The following is a 24,330-nucleotide window of genomic DNA, read 5'->3' as shown; positions in this document are numbered from 1 at the left end:
AGGCTAACACGGGCTTCAACCCTCAATAAAACCCTGCTAGCTTGATAGTTAGCTAGTTAGCTCCTGAGACCCGGACTTGGTCGGCAGGATCACTGGACAGAGAGTAGTTGTCCGAACAACTGATGTCAACTGGGTTGCGGGATCCACACTCAAATGTTAGCTAGCTACTAAGAAACTTTCCAATACACTTTTAAAAACAATCAACTTTTCCAAAACAACAAACCGAGCTCTCCCTCATTTTACAATCAACATATGAGCTTCCCTGAGACGGTTTCTGACAGTTAGTTCAGACATTATTCGGTTGTGCAAACCCACAGTTTCATCAGCTGGTCTCCGACGATCCCACAGGAGAAGAAGAAGGATAAGGAGTAGTTTTTACATGTTCCCTTTGAGCTCAGTTTGTGAAAGTAGGTTTTACATTTTCCTTCCACCTTGGTTTTAATTTTCACAGACCAAAGATCTTTGATGAAACAAGACACCAAATAAAGAAGTTGGGGCTTTAGGCTGCTTCTTCTTTCTCTGTTTGTGGATGAAATTTTCCTCAGACCAAGATCTTAGATTAAAGAGTAAAACATGAGTAAACACAGCAGTAGAAGGCTGCTCCTCCTTCCTCTTGGTTTCTGGAGAAACTAGACAGCAAGGTGAACCTGGTTGGTTTCTGGAGAAACTAGTCAGCTAGGTGAACTGGTTGGTTTCTGGAGAAACTAGTCAGCTAGGTGAACTGGTTGGTTTCTGGAGAAACTAGTCAGCAAGGTGAACTGGTTGGTTTCTGGAGAAACCAGACAGCAAGGTGAACTGGTTGGTTTCTGGAGAAACTGGTCAGCTAGGTGAACTGGTTGGTTTATGGAGAAACCAGACAGCAAGGTGAACTGGTTGGTTTCTGGAGAAACTAGACAGCAAGGTGAACTGGTTGGTTTCTGGAGAAACTAGACAGCAAGGTGAACTGGTTGGTTTCTGGAGAAACTAGACAGCAAGGTGAACCTGATTGGTTTCTGGAGAAACTAGACAGCAAGGTGAACTGGTTGGTTTCTGGAGAAACTAGACAGCAAGGTGAACCTGGTTGGTTTCTGGAGAAATTAGACAGCAAGGTGAACTGGTTGGTTTCTGGAGAAACCAGACAGCAAGGTGAACTGGTTGGTTTCTGGAGAAACTAGACAGCAAGGTGAACTGGTTGGTTTCTGGAGAAATTAGACAGCAAGGTGAACTGGTTGGTTTCTGGAGAAACTAGACAGCAAGGTGAGCTGGTTGGTTTCTGGAGAAACCAGACAGCAAGGTGAACTGGTTGGTTTCTGGAGAAACTAGACAGCAAGGTGAACCTGGTTGGTTTCTGGAGAAATTAGACAGCAAGGTGAACTGGTTGGTTTCTGGAGAAACTAGACAGCAAGGTGAACTGGTTGGTTTCTGGAGAAACTAGACAGCAAGGTGAACCTGGTTGGTTTCTGGAGAAACTAGACAGCAAGGTGAACTGGTTGGTTTCTGGAGAAACTAGACAGCAAGGTGAACTGGTTGGTTTCTGGAGAAATTAGACAGCAAGGTGAACTGGTTGGTTTCTGGAGAAACTAGACAGCAAGGTGAACTGGTTGGTTTCTGGAGAAACTAGACAGCAAGGTGAACTGGTTGGTTTCTGGAGAAATTAGACAGCAAGGTGAACTGGTGGTTTCTGGAGAAAGTAGACAGCAAGGTGAACCTGGTTGGTTTCTGGAGAAACTAGACAGCAAGGTGAACCTGGTTGGTTTCTGGAGAAACTAGACAGCAAGGTGAACTGGTTGGTTGCTGGAGAAACTAGACAGCAAGGTGAACTGGTTGGTTTCTGGAGAATCTAGACAGCAAGGTGAACTGGTTGGTTTCTGGAGAATCTAGACAGCAAGGTGAACCTGGTTGGTTTCTGGAGAAACTAGACAGCAAGGTGAACCTCGTTGGTTTCTGGAGAAACTAGACAGCAAGGTGAACCTGGTTGGTTTCTGGAGAAACTAGACAGCAAGGTGAACTGGTTGGTTTCTGGAGAATCTAGACAGCAAGGTGAACCTGGTTGGTTTCTGGAGAAACTAGACAGCAAGGTGAACTGGTTGGTTTCTGGAGAAACTAGACAGCAAGGTGAACTGGTTGGTTTCTGGAGAATCTAGACAGCAAGGTGAACCTGGTTGGTTTCTGGAGAAATTAGACAGCAAGGTGAACTGGTTGGTTTCTGGAGAAACTAGACAGCAAGGTGAACTGGTTGGTTTCTGGAGAAACTAGACAGCAAGGTGAACCTGGTTGGTTTCTGGAGAAACTAGACAGCAAGGTGAACTGGTTGGTTTCTGGAGAAACTAGACAGCAAGGTGAACTGGTTGGTTTCTGGAGAAATTAGACAGCAAGGTGAACTGGTTGGTTTCTGGAGAAACTAGACAGCAAGGTGAACTGGTTGGTTTCTGGAGAAACTAGACAGCAAGGTGAACTGGTTGGTTTCTGGAGAAATTAGACAGCAAGGTGAACTGGTGGTTTCTGGAGAAACTAGACAGCAAGGGAACCTGGTTGGTTTCTGGAGAAACTAGACAGCAAGGTGAACTGGTTGGTTTCTGGAGAAACTAGACAGCAAGGTGAACTGGTTGGTTTCTGGAGAAAGTAGACAGCAAGGTGAACCTGGTTGGTTTCTGGAGAAACTAGACAGCAAGGTGAACTGGTTGGTTTCTGGAGAAATTAGACAGCAAATTGAACTGGTTGGTTTCTGGAGAAACTAGACAGCAAGGGGAACTGGTTGGTTTCTGGAGAAACTAGACAGCAAGGGGAACCTGGTTGGTTTCTGGAGAAACTAGACAGCAAGGTGAACCTGGTTGGTTTCTGGAGAAACTAGACAGCAAGGTGAACTGGTTGGCTGCTGGAGAAACTAGACAGCAAGGTGAACTGGTTGGTTTCTGGAGAATCTAGACAGCAAGGTGAACTGGTTGGTTTCTGGAGAAACTAGACAGCAAGGTGAACTGGTTAGTTTCTGGAGAAACTAGACAGCAAGGTGAACTGGTTGGTTTCTGGATAAACTAGATGGCAAGGGAACCTGGTTGGTTTCTGGAGAAATTAGACAGCAAGGTGAACTGGTTGGTTTCTGGAGAAATTAGACAGCAAGGGAACCTGGTTGGTGTCTGGAGAAATTAGACAGCAAGGTGAACTGGTTGGTTTCTGGGGAAACTAGACAGCAAGGTGAACCTGGTTGGTGTCGGGAGAAATTAGACAGCAAGGTGAACTGGTTGGTTTCTGGGGAAACTAGACAGCAAGGTGAACCTGGTTGGTGTCTGGAGAAATTAGACAGCAAGGTGAACTGGTTGGTTTCTGGGGAAATTAGACAGCAAGGTGAACTGGTGGTTTCTGGAGAAACTAGACAGCAAGGGAACTGGTTGGTTTCTGGAGAAATTAGACAGCAATTTGTCTGTAATTACCACTCCTCTCAGTTGGCCCTGTGTCTGTAATTACCACTCCTCTCAGTTGGCTGTGTGTCTGTAATTACAACTACTCTCAGTTGGCTGTGTGTCTGTAATTACCACTCCTCTCAGTTGGCCCTGTGTCTGTAATTACCACTCCTCTCAGTTGGCCCTGTGTCTGTAATTACCACTACTCTCAGTTGGCCCTGTGTCTGTAATTACCACTCCTCTGGTGGCCTTGTGTCTGTAATTACCACTCCTCTCAGCTGGCTGTGTGTCTGTAATTACCACTCCTCTCAGTTGGCCCTGTGTCTGTAATTACCACCCCTCTCAGTTGGCTGTGTGTCTGTAATTACCACTACTCTCAGTTGGCTGTGTGTCTGTAATTACCACTCCTCTCAGCTGGCGGTGTGTCTGTAATTACCACTACTCTCAGCTGGCTGTGTGTCTGTAATTACCTCTACTCTCAGTTTGCTGTGTGTCTGTAATTACCTCTACTCTCAGTTGGCTGTGTGTCTGTAATTACCTCTACTCTCAGTTGGCTGTGTGTCTGTAATTACCACTACTCTCAGTTGGCTGTGTGTCTGTAATTACCTCTACTCTCAGTTGGCTGTGTGTCTGTAATTACCACTCCTCTCAGTTGGCTGTGTGTCTGTAATTACCTCTACTCTCAGTTGGCTGTGTGTCTGTAATTACCACTACTCTCAGTTGGCTGTGTGTCTGTAATTACCTCTACTCTCAGTTGGCTGTGTGTCTGTAATTACCACTCCTCTCAGTTGGCTGTGTGTCTGTAATTACCACTACTCTCGGTTGGCTGTGTGTCTGTAATTACCACTACTCTCAGTTGGCTGTGCGTCTGTAATTACCACTACTCTCAGTTGGCCCTGTGTCTGTAATTACCACCCCTCTCAGTTGGCTGTGTGTCTGTAATTACCTCTACTCTCAGTTGGCTGTGTGTCTGTAATTACCACTACTCTCAGTTGGCTGTGTGTCTGTAATTACCACTCCTCTCAGTTGGCAGTGTGTCTGTAATTACCACTCCTCTCAGTTGGCTGTGTGTCTGTAATTACCTCTCCTCTCAGTTGGCCCTGTGTCTGTAATTACCACTCCTCTCAGTTGGCCCTGTGTCTGTAATTACCACTACTCTCAGTTGGCCCTGTGTCTGTAATTACCACTCCTCTGGTGGCCTTGTGTCTGTAATTACCACTCCTCTCAGCTGGCTGTGTGTCTGTAATTACCACTCCTCTGGTGGCCTTGTGTCTGTAATTACCACTCCTCTCAGCTGGCTGTGTGTCTGTAATTACCACTCCTCTCAGTTGGCCCTGTGTCTGTAATTACCACTCCTCTCAGTTGGCTGTGTGTCTGTAATTACCACCCCTCTCAGTTGGCTGTGTGTCTGTAATTACCACTACTCTCAGTTGGCTGTGTGTCTGTAATTACCACTCCTCTCAGCTGGCGGTGTGTCTGTAATTACCACTACTCTCAGCTGGCTGTGTGTCTGTAATTACCTCTACTCTCAGTTGGCTGTGTGTCTGTAATTACCTCTACTCTCAGTTGGCTGTGTGTCTGTAATTACCTCTACTCTCAGTTGGCTGTGTGTCTGTAATTACCACTCCTCTCAGTTGGCTGTGTGTCTGTAATTACCACTCCTCTCAGTTGGCTGTGTGTCTGTAATTACCACTCCTCTCAGTTGGCTGTGTGTCTGTAATTACCACCCCTCTCAGTTGGCTGTGTGTCTGTAATTACCACTCCTCTCAGTTGGCTGTGTGTCTGTAATTACCACTACTCTCGGTTGGCTGTGTGTCTGTAATTACCACTACTCTCAGTTGGCTGCGTGTCTGTAATTACCACTCCTCTCAGTTGGCTGTGTGTCTGTAATTACCTCTCCTCCCAGTTGGCTGTGTGTCTGTAATTACCTCTCCTCTCAGTTGGCTGTGTGTCTGTAATTACCACTCCTCTCAGTTGGCTGTGTGTCTGTAATTACCTCTCCTCTCAGTTGGCTGTGTGTCTGTAATTACCACTCCTCTCAGTTGGCTGTGTGTCTGTAATTACCACTCCTCTCAGTTGGCTGTGTGTCTGTAATTACCACTCCTCTCAGTTGGCAGTGTGTCTGTAATTACCTCTCCTCTCAGTTGGCTGTGTGTCTGTAATTACCTCTCCTCTCAGTTGGCTGTGTGTCTGTAATTACCTCTCCTCTCAGTTGGCTGTGTGTCTGTAATTACCTCTCCTCTAAACGTAACCTGAGCAGGACTTCCCTCTTCCCCCAGGTGAATCCTCTCCTCCCTGTCCTGATCCCTCTCCTCTCCTGTCCTCTCCTGTCCTCTCCTCTCCTCTCCTCTCCTCTCCTCTCCTCTCCTCTCCTCCTCCCTGTCCTGATCCTCCTCTCCTCTCCTCTCCTCTCCTCTCCTCTCCTCTCCTCTCCTCTCCTCTCCTCTCCTCTCCTCTCCTCTCCTCACCTCTCCTCCCCTCCCCTCCCCTCTCCTCTCCTCTCCTCCTCCCTGTCCTGATCCTCCTCTACTGTCCTGTCCTGTCCTCTCCTCTCCTCTCCTCTCCTCTCCTCCTCCCTGTCCTGATCCTCCTCTCCTGTCCTCTCCTCTCCTCTCCTCTCCTCTCCTCCTCCCTGTCCTGATCCTCCTCTCCTCTCCTCTCCTCTCCTCCTCCCTGTCCTGATCCTCCTCTCCTCTCCTCTCCTATCCTCTCCTCCTCCCTGTCCTGATCCTCCTCTCCTGTCCTCTCCTCTCCTCTCCTCTCCTCTCCTCTCCTCTCCTCTCCTCTCCTCTCCTCTCCTCTCCTCCTCCCTGTCCTGATCCTCCTCCCTGTCCTGATCCTCCTCTCCTCTCCTCTCCTGTCCTCTCCTCTTCTCTCCTCTCCTCCTCCCTGTCCTGATCCTCCTCTCCTCTCCTCTCCTCTCCTCTCCTCTCCTCTCCTCTCCTCTCCTCCTCCCTGTCCTGATCCTCCTCTCCTCTCCTCTCCTCTCCTCTCCTCTCCTCTCCTCTCCTCTCCTCTCCTCCTCCCTGTCCTGATCCTCCTCTCCTCTCCTCTCCTCTCCTCTCCTCTCCTCTCCTCCTCCCTGTCCTGATCCTCCTCTCCTCTCCTCTCCTCTCCTCTCCGCTCCGCTCCTCTCCTCTCCTCTCCTCTTGCATGTCTTGACTTTGTGGCCTCTGTGTGTTTTGTTTCCAGTGGCAGATGAAAGCAACGTGGGATCACTAACAGACCACAGGTCAGGTGAGGAATGTAGATTAGAACTCGTCCGAACACAAACACAGTGGTATGCTGATGGAGGCCCGCCGTATTGAGCCTGGCCCTCGAGGGCCCAAGCTTGGTGCTCTGATGGATGAGGCCTGGCCGGGTCCTGGAGAGGCCCTGCATGCTGACTGACAGGAGGACCTCAGACACTGGCCTGGCAGACAGGAAGTCTAGATCATCCCAAATAGTAGTGTAGTAATGTGTAGTAGTCTGTAGTAGTGTGAAGGTGTGTGTAGTACTGTGTACTGTGTGTGTTTGTGTGTGTATAGTAGTATGTGCATTAGTGTGTGTAGTACTGTGTAGTGTGTGTGTGTGTTGTAGTGTGTGTTGTAGTGTGTGTGTGTGTGTGTGTGTAGTAGTGTGTGAGTGTGTGTGTGTGTGTGTGTGTGTGTATGTGTGTGTGTGTGTAGTACTGTGTAGTAGTGTGTGTGTGTTTGTAGTACTGTGTAATAGTGTGAGTGTGTGTGTAGTAGTAGTGTGAGTGTGTGTGTGTAGTAGTGTGTGAGTGTGTGTGTGTAGTAGTGTGTGTGTGTGTGTGTGTGTGTAGTAGTGTGTGAGTGTGTGTGTGTAGTAGTGTGGGAGTGTGTGTGTGTAGTAGTGTGGGAGTGTGTGTGTGTAGTAGTAGTTTATAGTAGTGTGTGTGTGTGTAGTTTATAGTAGTGTGTGTGTAGTTTATAGTAGTGTGTGGTAGTTTATAGTAGTGTGTGTGTGGTAGTTTATAGTAGTGTGTGTGTGTAGTTTATAGTAGTGTGTGTGTAGTTTATAGTAGTGTGTGTGTAGTTTATAGTAGTGTGTGTCAGATTGGCTCTCGGCCCTCTGATTGGACCAGCAGACTGTCAATCAACACAGGTCTGTTGAGCTAGCAAACAGAATGTCTATTTGTTGTACATCTATAGAATCCGATGCAGCGTAAATGTCACATTTTAGGGATAGAGGGATTGTAATATGTACTACTAGAATATGTTAACTCTGCCAGCTCACCAGCAGTGGGTCTTCAAGCAACAGTTACCAGAATAGGACTACTGGGCATCAAGCAACAGTTACCAGAATAGGACTACTGGGCATCAAGCAACAGTTACCAGAATAGGACTACTGGGCATCAAGCAACAGTTACCAGAATAGGACTACTGGGCATCAAGCAACAGTTACCAGAATAGGACTACTGGGCATCAAGCAACAGTTACCAGAATAGGACTACTGGGCATCAAGCAACAGTTACCAGAATAGGACTACTGGTCTTTTGGTCTAAATAGAATATGATCATTTACTGTGGCTTCACGTGTCTATGAGCAGTGGCATCATCAGGCAGTATACAGTTGACAGTTTACAGTACAGTTGACATTATACAGTACAGTTGACAGTTGACATTATACAGTACAGTTGACAGTATACAGTACAGTTGACAGTATACATTACAGTTGACAGTATACATTACCGTTGACAGTTGACAGTATACATTACAGTTGACATTATACATTACAGTTGACAGTTGACAGTATACATTACAGTTGACATTATACATTACAGTTGACAGTATACAGTACAGTTAACATTATACATTACAGTTGACAGTTGACAGTTTACAGTACAGTTGACAGTTTACAGTACAGTTGACAGTTTACAGTACAGTTGACAGTATACATTACAGTTGACATTATACATTACAGTTGACAGTTGACAGTATACATTACAGTTGACATTATACATTACAGTTGACAGTTGACAGTTACAGTACAGTTAACATTATACATTACAGTTGACAGTTGACAGTTTACAGTACAGTTGACAGTTTACAGTACAGTTGACAGTTTACAGTACAGTTGACAGTATACATTACAGTTGACATTATACATTACAGTTGACAGTTGACATTACAGTTGACAGTTAACATTATACATTACAGTTGACAGTATACAGTACAGTTAACATTATACATTACAGTTGACAGTTGACAGTATACAGTACAGTTGACATTATACAGTACAGTTGACAGTACAGTTGACAGTACAGTTTACAGTATACAGTACAGTTGACAGTTTACAGTACAGTTGACAGTATACATTACAGTTGACATTATACATTACAGTTGACAGTTGACAGTATACAGTACAGTTGACATTATACATTACAGTTGACAGTTAACATTATACATTACAGTTGACAGTTGACAGTATACCGTACATTTTACAGTATACATTACAGTTGATATTATACAGTACAGTTGACAGTATACAGTACAGTTGACATTATACAGTACAGTTGACAGTATACAGTACAGTTGACAGTATACAGTCCCATTGACATTATACAGTATAGTTGACAGTATACAGTACACAGTACAGTTGACAGTTTACAGTACAGTTGACAGTATACAGTACAGTTGACAGTATACAGTACAGTTGACATTATACAGCCCAGTTGACATTATACAGTATAGTTGACAGTATACAGTACACAGCCCAGTTGACATTATACAGTATAGTTGACAGTATACAGTCCCATTGACATTATACAGTACAGTTGACAGTATACAATACAGTTGACAGTATACAGTATAGTTGACAGTATACAGTCCCATTGACATTATACAGCCCAGTTGACATTATACAGTACAGTTGACAGTACAGTTGACAGTACAGTTGACAGTATACAGTACAGTTGACAGTTTACAGTACAGTTGACAGTATACATTACATTTGACATTTGACATTACAGTTGACAGTTAACATTATACATTACAGTTGACAGTTGACAGTTTACAGTACAGTTGACATTATACAGTACAGTTGACAGTTGACATTATACAGTACAGTTGACAGTTGACAGTATACAGTACAGTTGACAGTATACATTACAGTTGACAGTATACATTACCGTTGACAGTTGACAGTATACATTACAGTTGACATTATACATTACAGTTGACAGTTGACAGTATACATTACAGTTGACATTATACATTACAGTTGACAGTATACAGTACAGTTAACATTATACATTACAGTTGACAGTTGACAGTTTACAGTACAGTTGACAGTTTACAGTACAGTTGACAGTTTACAGTACAGTTGACAGTATACATTACAGTTGACATTATACATTACAGTTGACAGTTGACAGTATACATTACAGTTGACATTATACATTACAGTTGACAGTTGACAGTTACAGTACAGTTAACATTATACATTACAGTTGACAGTTGACAGTTTACAGTACAGTTGACAGTTTACAGTACAGTTGACAGTATACATTACAGTTGACATTATACATTACAGTTGACAGTTGACATTACAGTTGACAGTTAACATTATACATTACAGTTGACAGTATACAGTACAGTTAACATTATACATTACAGTTGACAGTTGACAGTATACAGTACAGTTGACATTATACAGTACAGTTGACAGTACAGTTGACAGTACAGTTGACAGTATACAGTACAGTTGACAGTTTACAGTACAGTTGACAGTATACATTACAGTTGACATTATACATTACAGTTGACAGTTGACAGTATACAGTACAGTTGACATTATACATTACAGTTGACAGTTAACATTATACATTACAGTTGACAGTTGACAGTATACCGTACATTTTACAGTATACATTACAGTTGATATTATACAGTACAGTTGACAGTATACAGTACAGTTGACATTATACAGTACAGTTGACAGTATACAGTACAGTTGACAGTATACAGTCCCATTGACATTATACAGTATAGTTGACAGTATACAGTACACAGTACAGTTGACAGTTTACAGTACAGTTGACAGTATACAGTACAGTTGACAGTATACAGTACAGTTGACATTATACAGCCCAGTTGACATTATACAGTATAGTTGACATTATACAGTACACAGCCCAGTTGACATTATACAGTATAGTTGACAGTATACAGTCCCATTGACATTATACAGTACAGTTGACAGTATACAATACAGTTGACAGTATACAGTATAGTTGACAGTATACAGTCCCATTGACATTATACAGCCCAGTTGACATTATACAGTACAGTTGACAGTACAGTTGACAGTACAGTTGACAGTATACAGTACAGTTGACAGTTTACAGTACAGTTGACAGTATACATTACATTTGACATTTGACATTACAGTTGACAGTTAACATTATACATTACAGTTGACAGTTGACAGTATACATTACAGTTAACATTATACATTACAGTTGACAGTTGACAGTATACAGTACAGTTGACATTATACAGTACAGTTGACAGTACAGTTGACAGTACATTTGACAGTATACAGTACAGTTGACAGTTTACATTACAGTTGACAGTATACATTACAGTTGACATTATACATTACAGTTGACATTATACATTACAGTTGACAGTATACATTACAGTTGACAGTATACAGTACAGTTGACATTATAGAGTACAGTTGACAGTACAGTTGACAGTACAGTTGACAGTACAGTTGACAGTACAGTTGACAGTACAGTTGACAGTATACATTACAGTTGACATTATACATTACAGTTGACAGTATACATTACAGTTGACAGTTAACATTATACAGTACAGTTAACATTATACATTACAGTTGACAGTTGACAGTATACAGTACAGTTGACATTATACAGTACAGTTGACAGTACAGTTGACAGTACAGTTGACAGTATACAGTACAGTTGACAGTTTACAGTACAGTTGACAGTATACAGTACAGTTGACAGTTTACAGTACAGTTGACAGTATACATTACAGTTAACATTATACATTACAGTTGACAGTTTACATTATACATTACAGTTGACAGTTAACATTATACATTACAGTTGACAGTTGACATTATACAGTATAGTTGACAGTATACAGTCCCATTGACATTATACAGTACAGTTGACATTATACAGTACAATTGACAGTACAGTTGACAGTACAGTTGACAGTATACAGTACAGTTGACAGTTTACAGTACAGTTGACAGTATACATTACATTTGACATTTGACATTGCAGTTGACAGTTAACATTATACATTACAGTTGACAGTATACAGTACAGTTAACATTATACAGTACAGTTGACAGTACAGTTGACAGTACAGTTGACAGTATACAGTACAGTTGACAGTTTACAGTACAGTTGACAGTATACATTACAGTTGACATTATACATTACAGTTGACATTATACATTACAGTTGACAGTATACATTACAGTTGACAGTATACAGTACAGTTGACATTATACAGTACAGTTGACAGTACAGTTGACAGTACAGTTGACAGTATACATTACAGTTGACATTATACATTACAGTTGACAGTATACATTACAGTTGACAGTTAACATTATACATTACAGTTGACAGTTGACAGTATACAGTACAGTTAACATTATACATTACAGTTGACAGTTGACAGTATACAGTACAGTTGACATTATACAGTACAGTTGACAGTACAGTTGACAGTACAGTTGACAGTACAGTTGACAGTATACAGTACAGTTGACAGTTTACAGTACAGTTGACAGTATACAGTACAGTTGACAGTTTACAGTACAGTTGACAGTATACATTACAGTTAACATTATACATTACAGTTGACAGTTGACAGTATACAGTACAGTTGACATTATACATTACAGTTGACAGTTAACATTATACATTACAGTTGACAGTTGACAGTATACAGTACATTTTACACTATACATTACAGTTGATATTATACAGTACAGTTGACAGTATACAGTACAGTTGACATTATACAGTACAGTTGACAGTTTACAGTACAGTTGACAGTTTACAGTACAGTTGACAGTATACAGTCCCATTGACATTATACAGTATAGTTGACAGTATACAGTACACAGTACAGTTGACAGTTTACAGTACAGTTGACAGTACACAGTACAGTTGACAGTATACAGTACAGTTGACATTATACAGCCCAGTTGACATTATACAGTATAGTTGACAGTATACAGTACACAACCCAGTTGACATTATACAGTATAGTTGACAGTATACAGTACACAGCCCAGTTGACATTATACAGTATAGTTGACAGTATACAGTCCCATTGACATTATACAGTACAGTTGACAGTATACAGTACAATTGACAGTATACAGTCCCATTGACATTATACAGCCCAGTTGACATTATACAGTACACAGTACAGTTGACAGTTTACAGTACAGTTGACAGTACACAGTACAGTTGACAGTACAGTTGACAGTATACAGTCCCATTGACATTATACAGTATAGTTGACAGTATACAGTACACAGTACAGTTGACAGTTGACAGTTTACAGTACAGTTGACAGTACACAGTACAGTTGACAGTATACAGTACAGTTGACAGTACACAGTGCAGTTGACAGTTGACAGTACACAGTACAGTTGACAGTATACAGTACAGTTGACAGTATACAGTCCCATTGACATTATACAGCCCAGTTGACATTATACAGTACAGTTGACAGTTTACAGTACAGTTGACAGTTTACAGTACAGTTGACAGTACACATTACAGTTGACAGTATACAGTACAGTTGACAGTACACAGTACAGTTGACAGTATACAGTACAGTTGACAGTATACAGTACACAGTACAGTTGACAGTATACAGTTCAGTTGACATTATACAGTACAGTTGACAGTTTACAGTACAGTTGACAGTACACAGTACAGTTGACAGTTTACAGTACAGTTGACAGTATACAGTACAGTTGACAGTATACAGTACAGTTGACAGTACACAGTACAGTTGACAGTATACAGTACAGTTGACAGTATACAGTACACAGTACAGTTGACAGTATACAGTTGACAGTTGACAGTATACAGTACAGTTGACAATATACAGTACAGTTGACAGTACACAGTACAGTTGACAATATACAGTACAGTTGACAGTATACAGTACAGTTGACAGTGTACAGTACAGTTGACAGTATACAGTACAGTTGACAGTATACAGTACAGTTGACAGTATACAGTACAGTTGACAGTATACAGTACAGTTGACAGTATACAGTACACAGTACAGTTGACAGTATACAGTACAGTTGACAGTACACAGTACAGTTGACAGTATACAGTACACAGTACAGTTGACAGTATACAGTACAGTTGACAGTACACAGTACAGTTGACAGTATACAGTACACAGTACAGTTGACAGTATACAGTACAGTTGACAGTACACAGTACAGTTGACAGTATACAGTACAGTTGACAGTATACAGTACACAGTACAGTTGACAGTTTACAGTACAGTTGACAGTACACAGTACAGTTGACAGTATACAGTACACAGTACAGTTGACAGTACACAGTACAGTTGACAGTATACAGTACAGTTGACAGTACACAGTACAGTTGACTGTATACAGTACAGTTGACAGTATACAGTACACAGTACAGTTGACAGTTTACAATACAGTTGACAGTATACAGTACAGTTGACAGTACACAGTACAGTTGACAGTATACAGTACAGTTGACAGTATACAGTACACAGTACAGTTGACAGTTTACAGTACAGTTGACAGTACACAGTACAGTTGACAGTATACAGTACACAGTACAGTTGACAGTACACAGTACAGTTGACAGTATACAGTACAGTTGACAGTACACAGTACAGTTGACTGTATACAGTACAGTTGACAGTATACAGTACAGTTGACAGTATACAGTACACAGTACAGTTGACAGTTTACAATACAGTTGACAGTACACAGTACAGTTGACAGTATACAGTACACAGTACAGTTGACAGTTTACAATACAGTTGACAGTACACAGTACAGTTGACAGTATACAGTACAGTTGACAGTATACAGTCCAGTTGACAGTCCAGTTGACATTATACAGTACAGTTGACAGTACAGTTGACAGTATACAGTACAGTTGACAGAACACAGTTCAGTTGACAGTATACAGTACAGTTGACATTATACAGTACAGTTGACAGTACAGTTGACAGTATACAGTACAGTTGACAGTATACATTCCAGTTGACAGTATACAGTCCAGTTGACAGTGTACAGTCCAGTTGACAGTACACTGTCCAGTTGACAGTATACAGTCCAGTTGACAGTCCAGTTGACAGTATACAGTACAGTTGACAGTCCAGTTGACAGTGCACAGTACAGTTGAGAGTATACAGTACAGTTGACAGTATACAGTCCAGTTGACAGTATACAGTCCAGTTGACAGTACAGTTGACAGTACACAGTCCAGTTGACAGTATACAGTCCAGTTGACAGTACAGTTGACAGTACACAGTCCAGTTGACAGTATACAGTCCAGTTGACAGTATACAGTCCAGTTGACATTATACAGTCCAGTACACAGTCCAGTTGACAGTTTTGCCAGTAGTGATATACTGAGTGTACACCCGTGGTTCTCAACTGGTTTAGTGATATACTGAGTGTACACCCATGGTTCTCAACTGGTTTAGTGATATACTGAGTGTACACCCGTGGTTCTCAACTGGTTTAGTGATATACTGAGTGTACACCCGTGGTTCTCAACTGGTTTAGTGATATACTGAGTGTACACCCGTGGTTCTCAACTGGTTTAGTGATATACTGAGTGTACACCCGTGGTTCTCAACTGGTTTAGTGATATACTGAGTGTACACCCGTGGTTCTCAACTGGTTTAGTGATATACTGAGTGTACACCCGTGGTTCTCAACTGGTTTAGTGATATACTGAGTGTACACCCGTGGTTCTCAACTGGTTTAGTGATATACTGAGTGTACACCCGTGGTTCTCAACTGGTTTAGTGATATACTGAGTGTACACCCGTGGTTCTCAACTGGTTTAGTGATATACTGAGTGTACACCCGTGGTTCTCAACTGGTTTAGTGATATACTGAGTGTACACCCGTGGTTCTCAACTGGTTTAGTGATATACTGAGTGTACACCCGTGGTTCTCAACTGGTTTTGTGATATACTGAGTGTACACCCGTGGTTCTCAACTGGTTTTGCCTCGTGACCCAAATTCAACCAGGTTGTCTCACTCGCAACCAAATATTTACATTGCGAGAAAGAAAAATAAAGAATTGCCAAAATACAATCTAGAAAAGTATTTGTAGCAATTATATGAAAAGGGAACAACATTCCCACCGCTTTCCTTGTCAATAATACCATTTTTGTCCCTAATCTTGATAAAGAATGTTAATAAACTCACTTGTTTGAGACCACAAAATAGCTGCTAATAGTTTTCTATTGAAAATAATGCGATTGAAAAATTTTGTATTTTTTGAGAGTAAATTATATTAAATAAGAAAAAGTGAATTATAATTTCTACACACTCTACCTGGTTTAATTTGTTTACATTCAGACTTTTCATTGAGCTGTTATTTTCTACTCGTCACTATGGAGACCCAGCAGCTCCTCTAGTTACATCTCCGTGACAACCCCTACTTCAAACTACTCTTTGAGTAATGGCCAGTGTTTCCCCCCCGGCGCGTGTGTGAAGGTCCTGTAATACATTTAATAAAACGATCCATTCAGCGGGTGGTTTTACTGATTGACAGACTAATGTTTATTAACAGGCAGCCTTGCCGAACAGGACACTCTGCTGACTCGGCGTGTTCCCCTCAGCGCCCGGCTTTCTGAAGGCTCAAATCTCATCTTTATGCTCTTTGACACATTTCATTATTAGGATGGTCTTAAGAGGGCTGGCTAGCTCTGAGCTCTGGGGATTTCATCTGGCTAAAACCGCCTCTGTAGGTGTCTGTTACGCTGTTGCTGGGAAATACACACTCTTCTCTCTCCTCTCTCTCTCTCCATATCTCCTCCCTCTCTCTTTCTCTCTCTCTTTCTCTCTCTCTCTCTCTCTCTCTCTCTCTCTCGCTCTCTCTCTCTCTCTCTCGCTGTCTCGCTCTCTCCATCTCTCTCTCCATCTATCATCCCTCTCTCTCTCGCTCTCTCCATCTCTCCTCCCTCTCTCTCCTCTCTCTCTCTCTCTCCTCCCTCTTTCTCTCTCTCCATCTCTCCTCCCTCTATCTCTCTCTTCGCTTTCTCTCCCACTCTCTCTCTCACTCTCTCTCTCTCACTCTCTGTCTCTCTCTCTTTTTTCTCTCTCCCCTCTCTCTCTTCTCTCTCTCTTTGCATCTCTATCTTTGTCTCTCTCTCTCCTTCTCTTTCTTCTCTCTCGCTCTTTGCCTATCTCTCTCTATTTGCCTCTGCCTCTCTCTCTGCCTCTCTTTCTTCTCTCTCTCTCTCTCTCTCTCTCTCTCTCTCTCCATCTCTCCTCCCTATCTCTCTCTCTCTCTCTCTCTCTCTCTCTCTCTCTCCGTCTCTCCTCCCTATATGTATCTCTCTCGCTCTCCATCTCTCCTCCCTCTCTCTCTCTCTCGCTCCCTCCATCTCTCTTCCCTCTCTCTCTCTATCTCTCTCTCCCTCTCTCTCTATCTCTATATATCTCTCTCTCTCTAACTCTCTCTCTCCCTCTCTCGCTCTCTCTGTCTCTCTCTCTCTTCCTCGCTTTCTTCTCTCTCTCTCTTTGCTTCTCTCTCTGTCTCTTTCCACCTCTCTCTCTCTCAATTTAAATTGAAATGTAAGGTCTTTATTGTCAGGGGAAACATTTGTTAACAAAGTAGATAAAAAAACAAAAGTGAAATAAACAATAAAAATTAACAGTAAACATTACACTCACATAAGTTCCAAAAGAATAAAGACATTACAAATGTCACATTATGTCTATATACAGTGTAATGATGTGCAAATTGTACAAAAGGGAAAATAAATCAGCATAAATATGGGTTGTATTTACAATGGTGTTTGTTCTTCACTGGTTGACCTTTTCTTGTGGCAACAGGTCACACATCTTGTTGCTGTGATGGCACACTGTGTAATTTCTCCCAGTAGATATGGGAGTTTATCAAAATTGGATTTGTTTTCAAATTCTTTGTGGATCTGTGTAATCTGAGGGAAATATGTCTCTCTAATATGGTCATACAATTGAAGTCATTTACATACACCTTAGCCAAACACATTTAAACTCAGTTTTTCACAATTCCTGACGTTTAATCCAAGTAAAAATTCCCTGTCTTAGGTCAGTTAGAATCACCACTTTATTTTAAGAATGTGAAATCCTAACCCTAACCCTTATAGTAGAGAGAATTATTTATTTCAGCTTTTATTTATTTCATCACATTCCCAGTGGGTCAGAAGTTTACATACACTCAATTAGTATTTGGTAGCATTACCTTTAAATTGTTTAACTTGGGTCAAACATTTCGGGTAGCCTTCCACAAGCTTCCTACAATAAATTGGGTGAATTTTGGCCCATTCCTCCTGACAGAGCTGGTGTAACTGAGTCAGGTTTGTAGGCCTCCTTGCTCGCTCACGCTTTTTCAGTTCTGCCCACACATTTTCTATAGGATTGAGGTCAGGGCTCTGTGATGGCCACTCCAATACCTTGACTTTGTTGTCCTTAAGCCATTTTTGCAACAACTTTGGAAGTATGCTTGGGGTCGTTGTCCATTTGGAAGACCCATTTGCGACCAAGCTTTAACTTCCTGACTGATGTCTTGAGATGTTGCTTCAATATATCCACATCATTTTCCTCCCTCATTATGCCATCTATTTTGTGAAGTGCACCAGTTCCTCCTGCAGTAAAGCACCCCCACAACATGATGCTGCCACCATGCTTCACGGTTGGGATGGTATTCTTCGGCTTGCAAGCCTCCCCCCTTTTCCTCCAAACACAACGATGGTCATTATGGCCAAACAGTTCTATTTTAGTTTCAACAGACCAGAGGACATTTCTTTTGATTTTCCCATGATGTCAAGCAAAGAGGCACTGAGTTTGAAGGTAGTCCTTGAAATACATCCACAGATACACCTCCAATTGTCTCAAATGATGTCAATTCGCCTATCAGAAGCTTCTAAAGCCATGACATCATTTTCTGGAATTTTTGAAGCTGTTTAAAACCTTTCTAGTGCAAGCGTTCCGCTAGCGACCCACCTCGACAACATCCGGTGAAATTGCAGAGCGCGAAATTCAATCTACAGAAATATAAATATTTAACATTCATGAAAATATAAGTGTAATACATCAAAATAAAGCTTAACTTCTTGTTAATCCAGCCGCTGTGTCAGATTTCAAAAAGGCTTCACGGCGAAAGCAGACCATGCGATTATCTGAGGGCAGCGCCCCGCATATAAAACCATGAAAAACATTTTTTAACCAGGCAGGTGCGACTCGAAAGTCAGTAATAGCGATATAATAAATGCCTTACCTTTGAAGATCTTCTTCTGTTGGCACTCCAAAAGGTCTCAGTTACATCACAAATGGTCCTTTTGTTCGATAAAGTCCTTCTTTATATCCATAAAAACTCAGTTTAGCTGGCGCGCTTCAGTCAATAATCCACCCAGTTTCCCTCCATCAAAATGCATACAAACTGAATCCCAAACGTTACTAATAAACTTATCCAAACAAGTCAAAACAAAATGTATAATCAAACCTTAGGTACCCTAATACGTAAATAAACGATCACATTTAAGACGGAGAATAGTATGTTCATTACCGGAGATAAATAACAAAGGACGCTCTTTCCTCAAAGCGCATGGAAACACTACAGCCAAAATGGGAGCCTCTTAGAAAAACTACAACTTCTGGCTCATTTTTCCAGAAACCAGCCTGAAACTCTTTCTAACGACTGTTGACATCTAGTGGAAGCCCTAGGAACTGCAATCTGGAAGGTTTTCGCCTTATAATAAAAGTGATAGCCATTGAAAACAATGGTAGGTTGAATTTATTTTGGGGGGGATGGTTTGTCCTCGGGGTTTTGCCTGCCAAATCAGTTCTGTTATACTCACTGACATTATTTTAACAGTTTTAGAAACTTTAGAGTGTTTCCTATCCAAATCTACCAATTATATGCATATCCTGGCTTCTGGGCCTGAGTAACAGGCAGTTTACTTTGGACACACTTTTCATCCAGACGTCAAAACACTGCCCCCTAGCCTTAAGAAGTTTTAAAGGCACAGTCAACTTAGTGTATGTAAACTTCTGACCCACTGCAATTGTGATACAGTGAATTATAAGTGAAATAATCTGTCTGTAAACAATTGTTGGAAAAATGTTGTGTCATGCACAAAGTAGATGTCCTAACCGACTTGACAAAACTATAGTTTGTTAACAATAAATTTAAGATAATGACTCCAACCTAAGTGTATGTAAACCTTCCTACTTCAACTGTATATGCTACAATGATCATATACAATTATAGTCCAGTGCTGTGCTACAGGTTCCACTGTCAGTATAGTGGTGAGAGTTTATACAGGAAAATCTGGATTCAATTTCGAGTCTCATAGCAATGGGTCTGAATAATTATTGAAATAATGTATTTCTGTTTTTAATTGAATGTATTTGCCAAAATTTCTAGAAGCCTGTTTTCACTTTGTCATTATTGGGTATTGTGTATAGATTGAGGGTTTGGGACTCACACCTGTTGGTTGGCTGCTTCCAGCCTGTTTGGGACTGACACCGGTTGGTTGGCTGCTTCCAGCCCTGTTTGGGACTGACACCGGTTGGCTGATTCCAGCCTGTTTGGGACTGACACCGGTTGGCTGATTCCAGCCCTGTTTGGGACTGACACCGGTTGGCTGATTCCAGCCCTGTTTGGGACTCACACCGGTTGGTTGGCTGCTTCGAGCCTGTTTGGGACTGCCACCGGTTGGCTGATTCCAGCCCTGTTTGGGACTCACACCGGTTGGTTTGCTGCTTCCAGCCTGTTTGGGACTGACACCGGTTGGTTGGCTGCTTCCAGCCCTGTTTGGGACTGACACCGGTTGGCTGATTCCAGCCTGTTTGGGACTGACACCGGTTGGCTGATTCCAGCCCTGTTTGGGACTCACACCGGTTGGTTGGCTGCTTCGAGCCTGTTTGGGACTGCCACCGGTTGGCTGATTTCAGCCCTGTTTGGGACTGACACCGGTTGGCTGATTCCAGTCCTGTTTGGGACTCACACCGGTTGGTTTGCTGCTTCCAGCCTGTTTGGGACTGACACCGGTTGGTTGGCTGCTTCCAGCCCTGTTTGGGACTGACACCGGTTGGCTGATTCCAGCCCTGTTTGGGACTGACACCGGTTGGTTGGCTGCTTCCATCCCTGTTTGGGACTGACACCGGTTGGCTGATTCCAGCCCTGTTTGGGACTGACACCGGTTGGCTGATTCCAGCCCTGTTTGGGACTGACACCGGTTGGCTGATTCCAGTCCTGTTTGGGACTCACACCGGTTGGTTTGCTGCTTCCAGCCTGTTTGGGACTGACACCGGTTGGTTGGCTGCTTCCAGCCCTGTTTGGGACTGACACTGGTTGGCTGATTCCAGCCCTGTTTGGGACTGACACCGGTTGGTTGGCTGCTTCCAGCCCTGTTTGGGACTGACACCGGTTGGCTGATTCCAGCCTGTTTGGGACTGACACCGGTTGGCTGCTTCCAGCCTGTTTGGGACTGACACCGATTGGCTGATTCCAACATGTTTGGGACTGACAAAGGTTGGCTGATTCCAGCCTGTTTGGGACTGACACCGGTTGGCTGATTCCAGCCCTGTTTGGGACTGACACCGGTTGGCTGATTCCAACCTGTTTGGGACTGACACCGGTTGGCTGATTCCAACCTGTTTGGGACTGACACCGGTTGGCTGATTCCAACCTGTTTGGGACTGACACCGGTTGGCTGATTCCAGCCTGTTTGGGACTGACACCGGTTGGTTGATTCCAGCCTGTTTGGGACTGACACCGGTTGGCTGATTCCAGCCTGTTTGGGACTGACACCGGTTGGCTGATTCCAGCCTGTTTGGGACTGACACCGGTTGGCTGATTCCAGCCTGTTTGGGAGCTTTCCCCTGAACCATTAGATTCCAAAGCGTGTTTTCATTAAACCATCCACCCCCAAAGCAACACACAGAGAGAAACGTTGGGCTGACAGCTCCTAGAGAGGCAGATAGCTGCCTTTTCTTTACTTTGTTTTCCTTAGTCATTTCCTTTGGTGATTGGGAGAGAGAGGAAGAGACATGATATCCGTCTGAGGTTTGACAATTCCAAGACGACCGGCGTACTGCAGATAAAATATTTTTCTCTCTGATATAAATACACATGATGAACCTATAGCCTGTTCTAAATAAACATGAGACTCCTGTCTGACACTTGATCATGTTGTGTGTGTTTGAGAGAGAATGAGAGAATGAGAGAGGGGTAAATAGAGAATGAGAGAGGGGTAAATATAGAATGAGAGAGGGGTAAATAGAGAAGGAGAGAGGGGTAAATAGAGAATGAGAGAGGGGTAAATAGAGGAGAGAGAATGAGACAGGGGTAAATAGAGAAGGAGACAGGGGTAAATAGAGAAGGAGAAAGGGGTAAATAGAGAATGAGAGAGGGGTAAATAGAGAAGGAGAGAGGGGTAAATAGAGAAGGAGAGAGGGGTAAATAGAGAAGGAGAGAGGGGTAAATAGAAAAGGAGAGAGAATGAGACAGGGGTAAATAGAGAAGGAGATAGGGGTAAATAGAGAATGAGAGAGGGGTAAATAGAGAGGGAGATAGGGGTAAATAGAGAAGGAGAGAGAATGAGACAGGGGTAAATAGAGAAGGAGAGAGGGGTAAATAGAGAAGGAGAGAAGGAGAGAGAATGAGACAGGGGTAAATAGAGAAGGAGAGAGGGGTAAATAGAGAAGGAGAGAGGGGTAAATAGAGAAGGAGAGAGGGGTAAATAGAGAATGAGAGATGGGTAAATAGAGGAGACAGGGGTAAATAGAGAAGGAGAGATGGGTAAATAGAGAATGAGAGAGGGGTAAATATAGAATGAGAGAGGGGTAAATAGAGAAGGAGAGAGGGGTAAATAGAGAATGAGAGATGGGTAAATAGAGAAGGAGAGAGAATGAGACAGGGGTAAATAGAGAAGGAGACAGGGGTAAATAGAGAAGGAGAAAGGGGTAAATAGAGAATGAGAGAGGGGTAAATAGAGAAGGAGAGAGGGGTAAATAGAGAAGGAGAGAGGGGTAAATAGAGAAGGAGAGAGGGGTAAATAGAGAATGAGAGATGGGTAAATAGAGAGGGAGATAGGGGTAAATAGAGAAGGAGAGAGAATGAGACAGGGGTAAATAGAGAAGGAGAGAGGGGTAAATAGAGAAGGAGAGAAGGAGAGAGAATGAGACAGGGGTAAATAGAGAAGGAGAGAGGGGTAAATAGAGAAGGAGAGAGGGGTAAATAGAGAAGGAGAGAGGGGTAAATAGAGAATGAGAGATGGGTAAATAGAGGAGACAGGGGTAAATAGAGAAGGAGAGATGGGTAAATAGAGAATGAGAGAGGGGTAAATATAGAATGAGAGAGGGGTAAATAGAGAAGGAGAGAGGGGTAAATAGAGAATGAGAGATGGGTAAATAGAGAAGGAGAGAGAATGAGACAGGGGTAAATAGAGAAGGAGACAGGGGTAAATAGAGAAGGAGAAAGGGGTAAATAGAGAATGAGAGAGGGGTAAATAGAGAAGGAGAGAGGGGTAAATAGAGAAGGAGAGAGGGGTAAATAGAGAATGAGAGATGGGTAAATAGAGAGGGAGATAGGGGTAAATAGAGAAGGAGAGAGAATGAGACAGGGGTAAATAGAGAAGGAGAGAGGGGTAAATAGAGAAGGAGAGAAGGAGAGAGAATGAGACAGGGGTAAATAGAGAAGGAGAGAGGGGTAAATAGAGAAGGAGAGAGGGGTAAATAGAGAATGAGAGAGGGGTAAATAGAGAATGAGAGATGGGTAAATAGAGAAGGAGAGAGAATGAGACAGGGGTAAATAGAGAAGGAGACAGGGGTAAATAGAGAAGGAGAAAGGGGTAAATAGAGAATGAGAGAGGGGTAAATAGAGAAGGAGAGAGGGGTAAATAGAGAAGGAGAGAGGGGTAAATAGAGAAGGAGAGAGGGGTAAATAGAGAAGGAGAGATGGGTAAATAGAGAATGAGAGAGGGGTAAATATAGAATGAGAGAGGGGTAAATAGAGAAGGAGAGAGGGGTAAATAGAGAATGAGAGATGGGTAAATAGAGAAGGAGAGAGAATGAGACAGGGGTAAATAGAGAAGGAGACAGGGGTAAATAGAGAAGGAGAAAGGGGTAAATAGAGAATGAGAGAGGGGTAAATAGAGAAGGAGAGAGGGGTAAATAGAGAAGGAGAGAGGGGTAAATAGAGAAGGAGAGAGGGGTAAATAGAAAAGGAGAGAGAATGAGACAGGGGTAAATAGAGAAGGAGATAGGGGTAAATATAGAATGAGAGATGGGTAAATAGAGAGGGAGATAGGGGTAAATAGAGAAGGAGAGAGAATGAGACAGGGGTAAATAGAGGAGAGAGGGGTAAATAGAGAAGGAGAGAAGGAGAGAGAATGAGACAGGGGTAAATAGAGAAGGAGAGAGGGGTAAATAGAGAAGGAGAGAGGGGTAAATAGAGAAGGAGAGAGGGGTAAATAGAAAAGGAGAGAGAATGAGACAGGGGTAAATAGAGAAGGAGATAGGGGTATATAGAGGAGAGAGGGGTAAATAGAGAATGAGAGAAGGAGAGAGGGTGAGAGAGAGAGACAGAGAGAGAGACAGAGAGAGAGAGAGACAGAGACAGAGAGACACTGGGGTGGTATGTTGATTACTATACTAGACCATTACAGGAGGAGGACTGTGCAGCAGTAGCCCACCACAGAGAG

At 42.6% G+C, this 24,330-nt stretch overlaps 1 protein-coding gene across 2 annotated transcripts in view; it reads left to right on the top strand.

Annotated features, from left to right (window-relative positions):
- The window catches only part of LOC129820880 (partitioning defective 3 homolog B-like), a 543,694-nt gene that overhangs the window by 334,448 nt on the left and 184,916 nt on the right, over nt 1–24,330 (top strand). For both annotated transcript variants that reach the window (XM_055877951.1, XM_055877952.1), the window contains exon 15: nt 6,570–6,614. In XM_055877951.1, coding sequence (XP_055733926.1) covers nt 6,570–6,614 — 45 coding nt within the window. The remainder of the gene's footprint in view (nt 1–6,569; nt 6,615–24,330) is intronic.

Source organism: Salvelinus fontinalis, chromosome 23, assembly GCF_029448725.1.
Source record: "Salvelinus fontinalis isolate EN_2023a chromosome 23, ASM2944872v1, whole genome shotgun sequence".
Taxonomy (NCBI): domain Eukaryota; kingdom Metazoa; phylum Chordata; class Actinopteri; order Salmoniformes; family Salmonidae; genus Salvelinus; species Salvelinus fontinalis.
The sequence above is the reverse complement of the archived record's forward strand: the minus strand, read 5'-3'. Positions and strand labels throughout refer to the sequence as shown.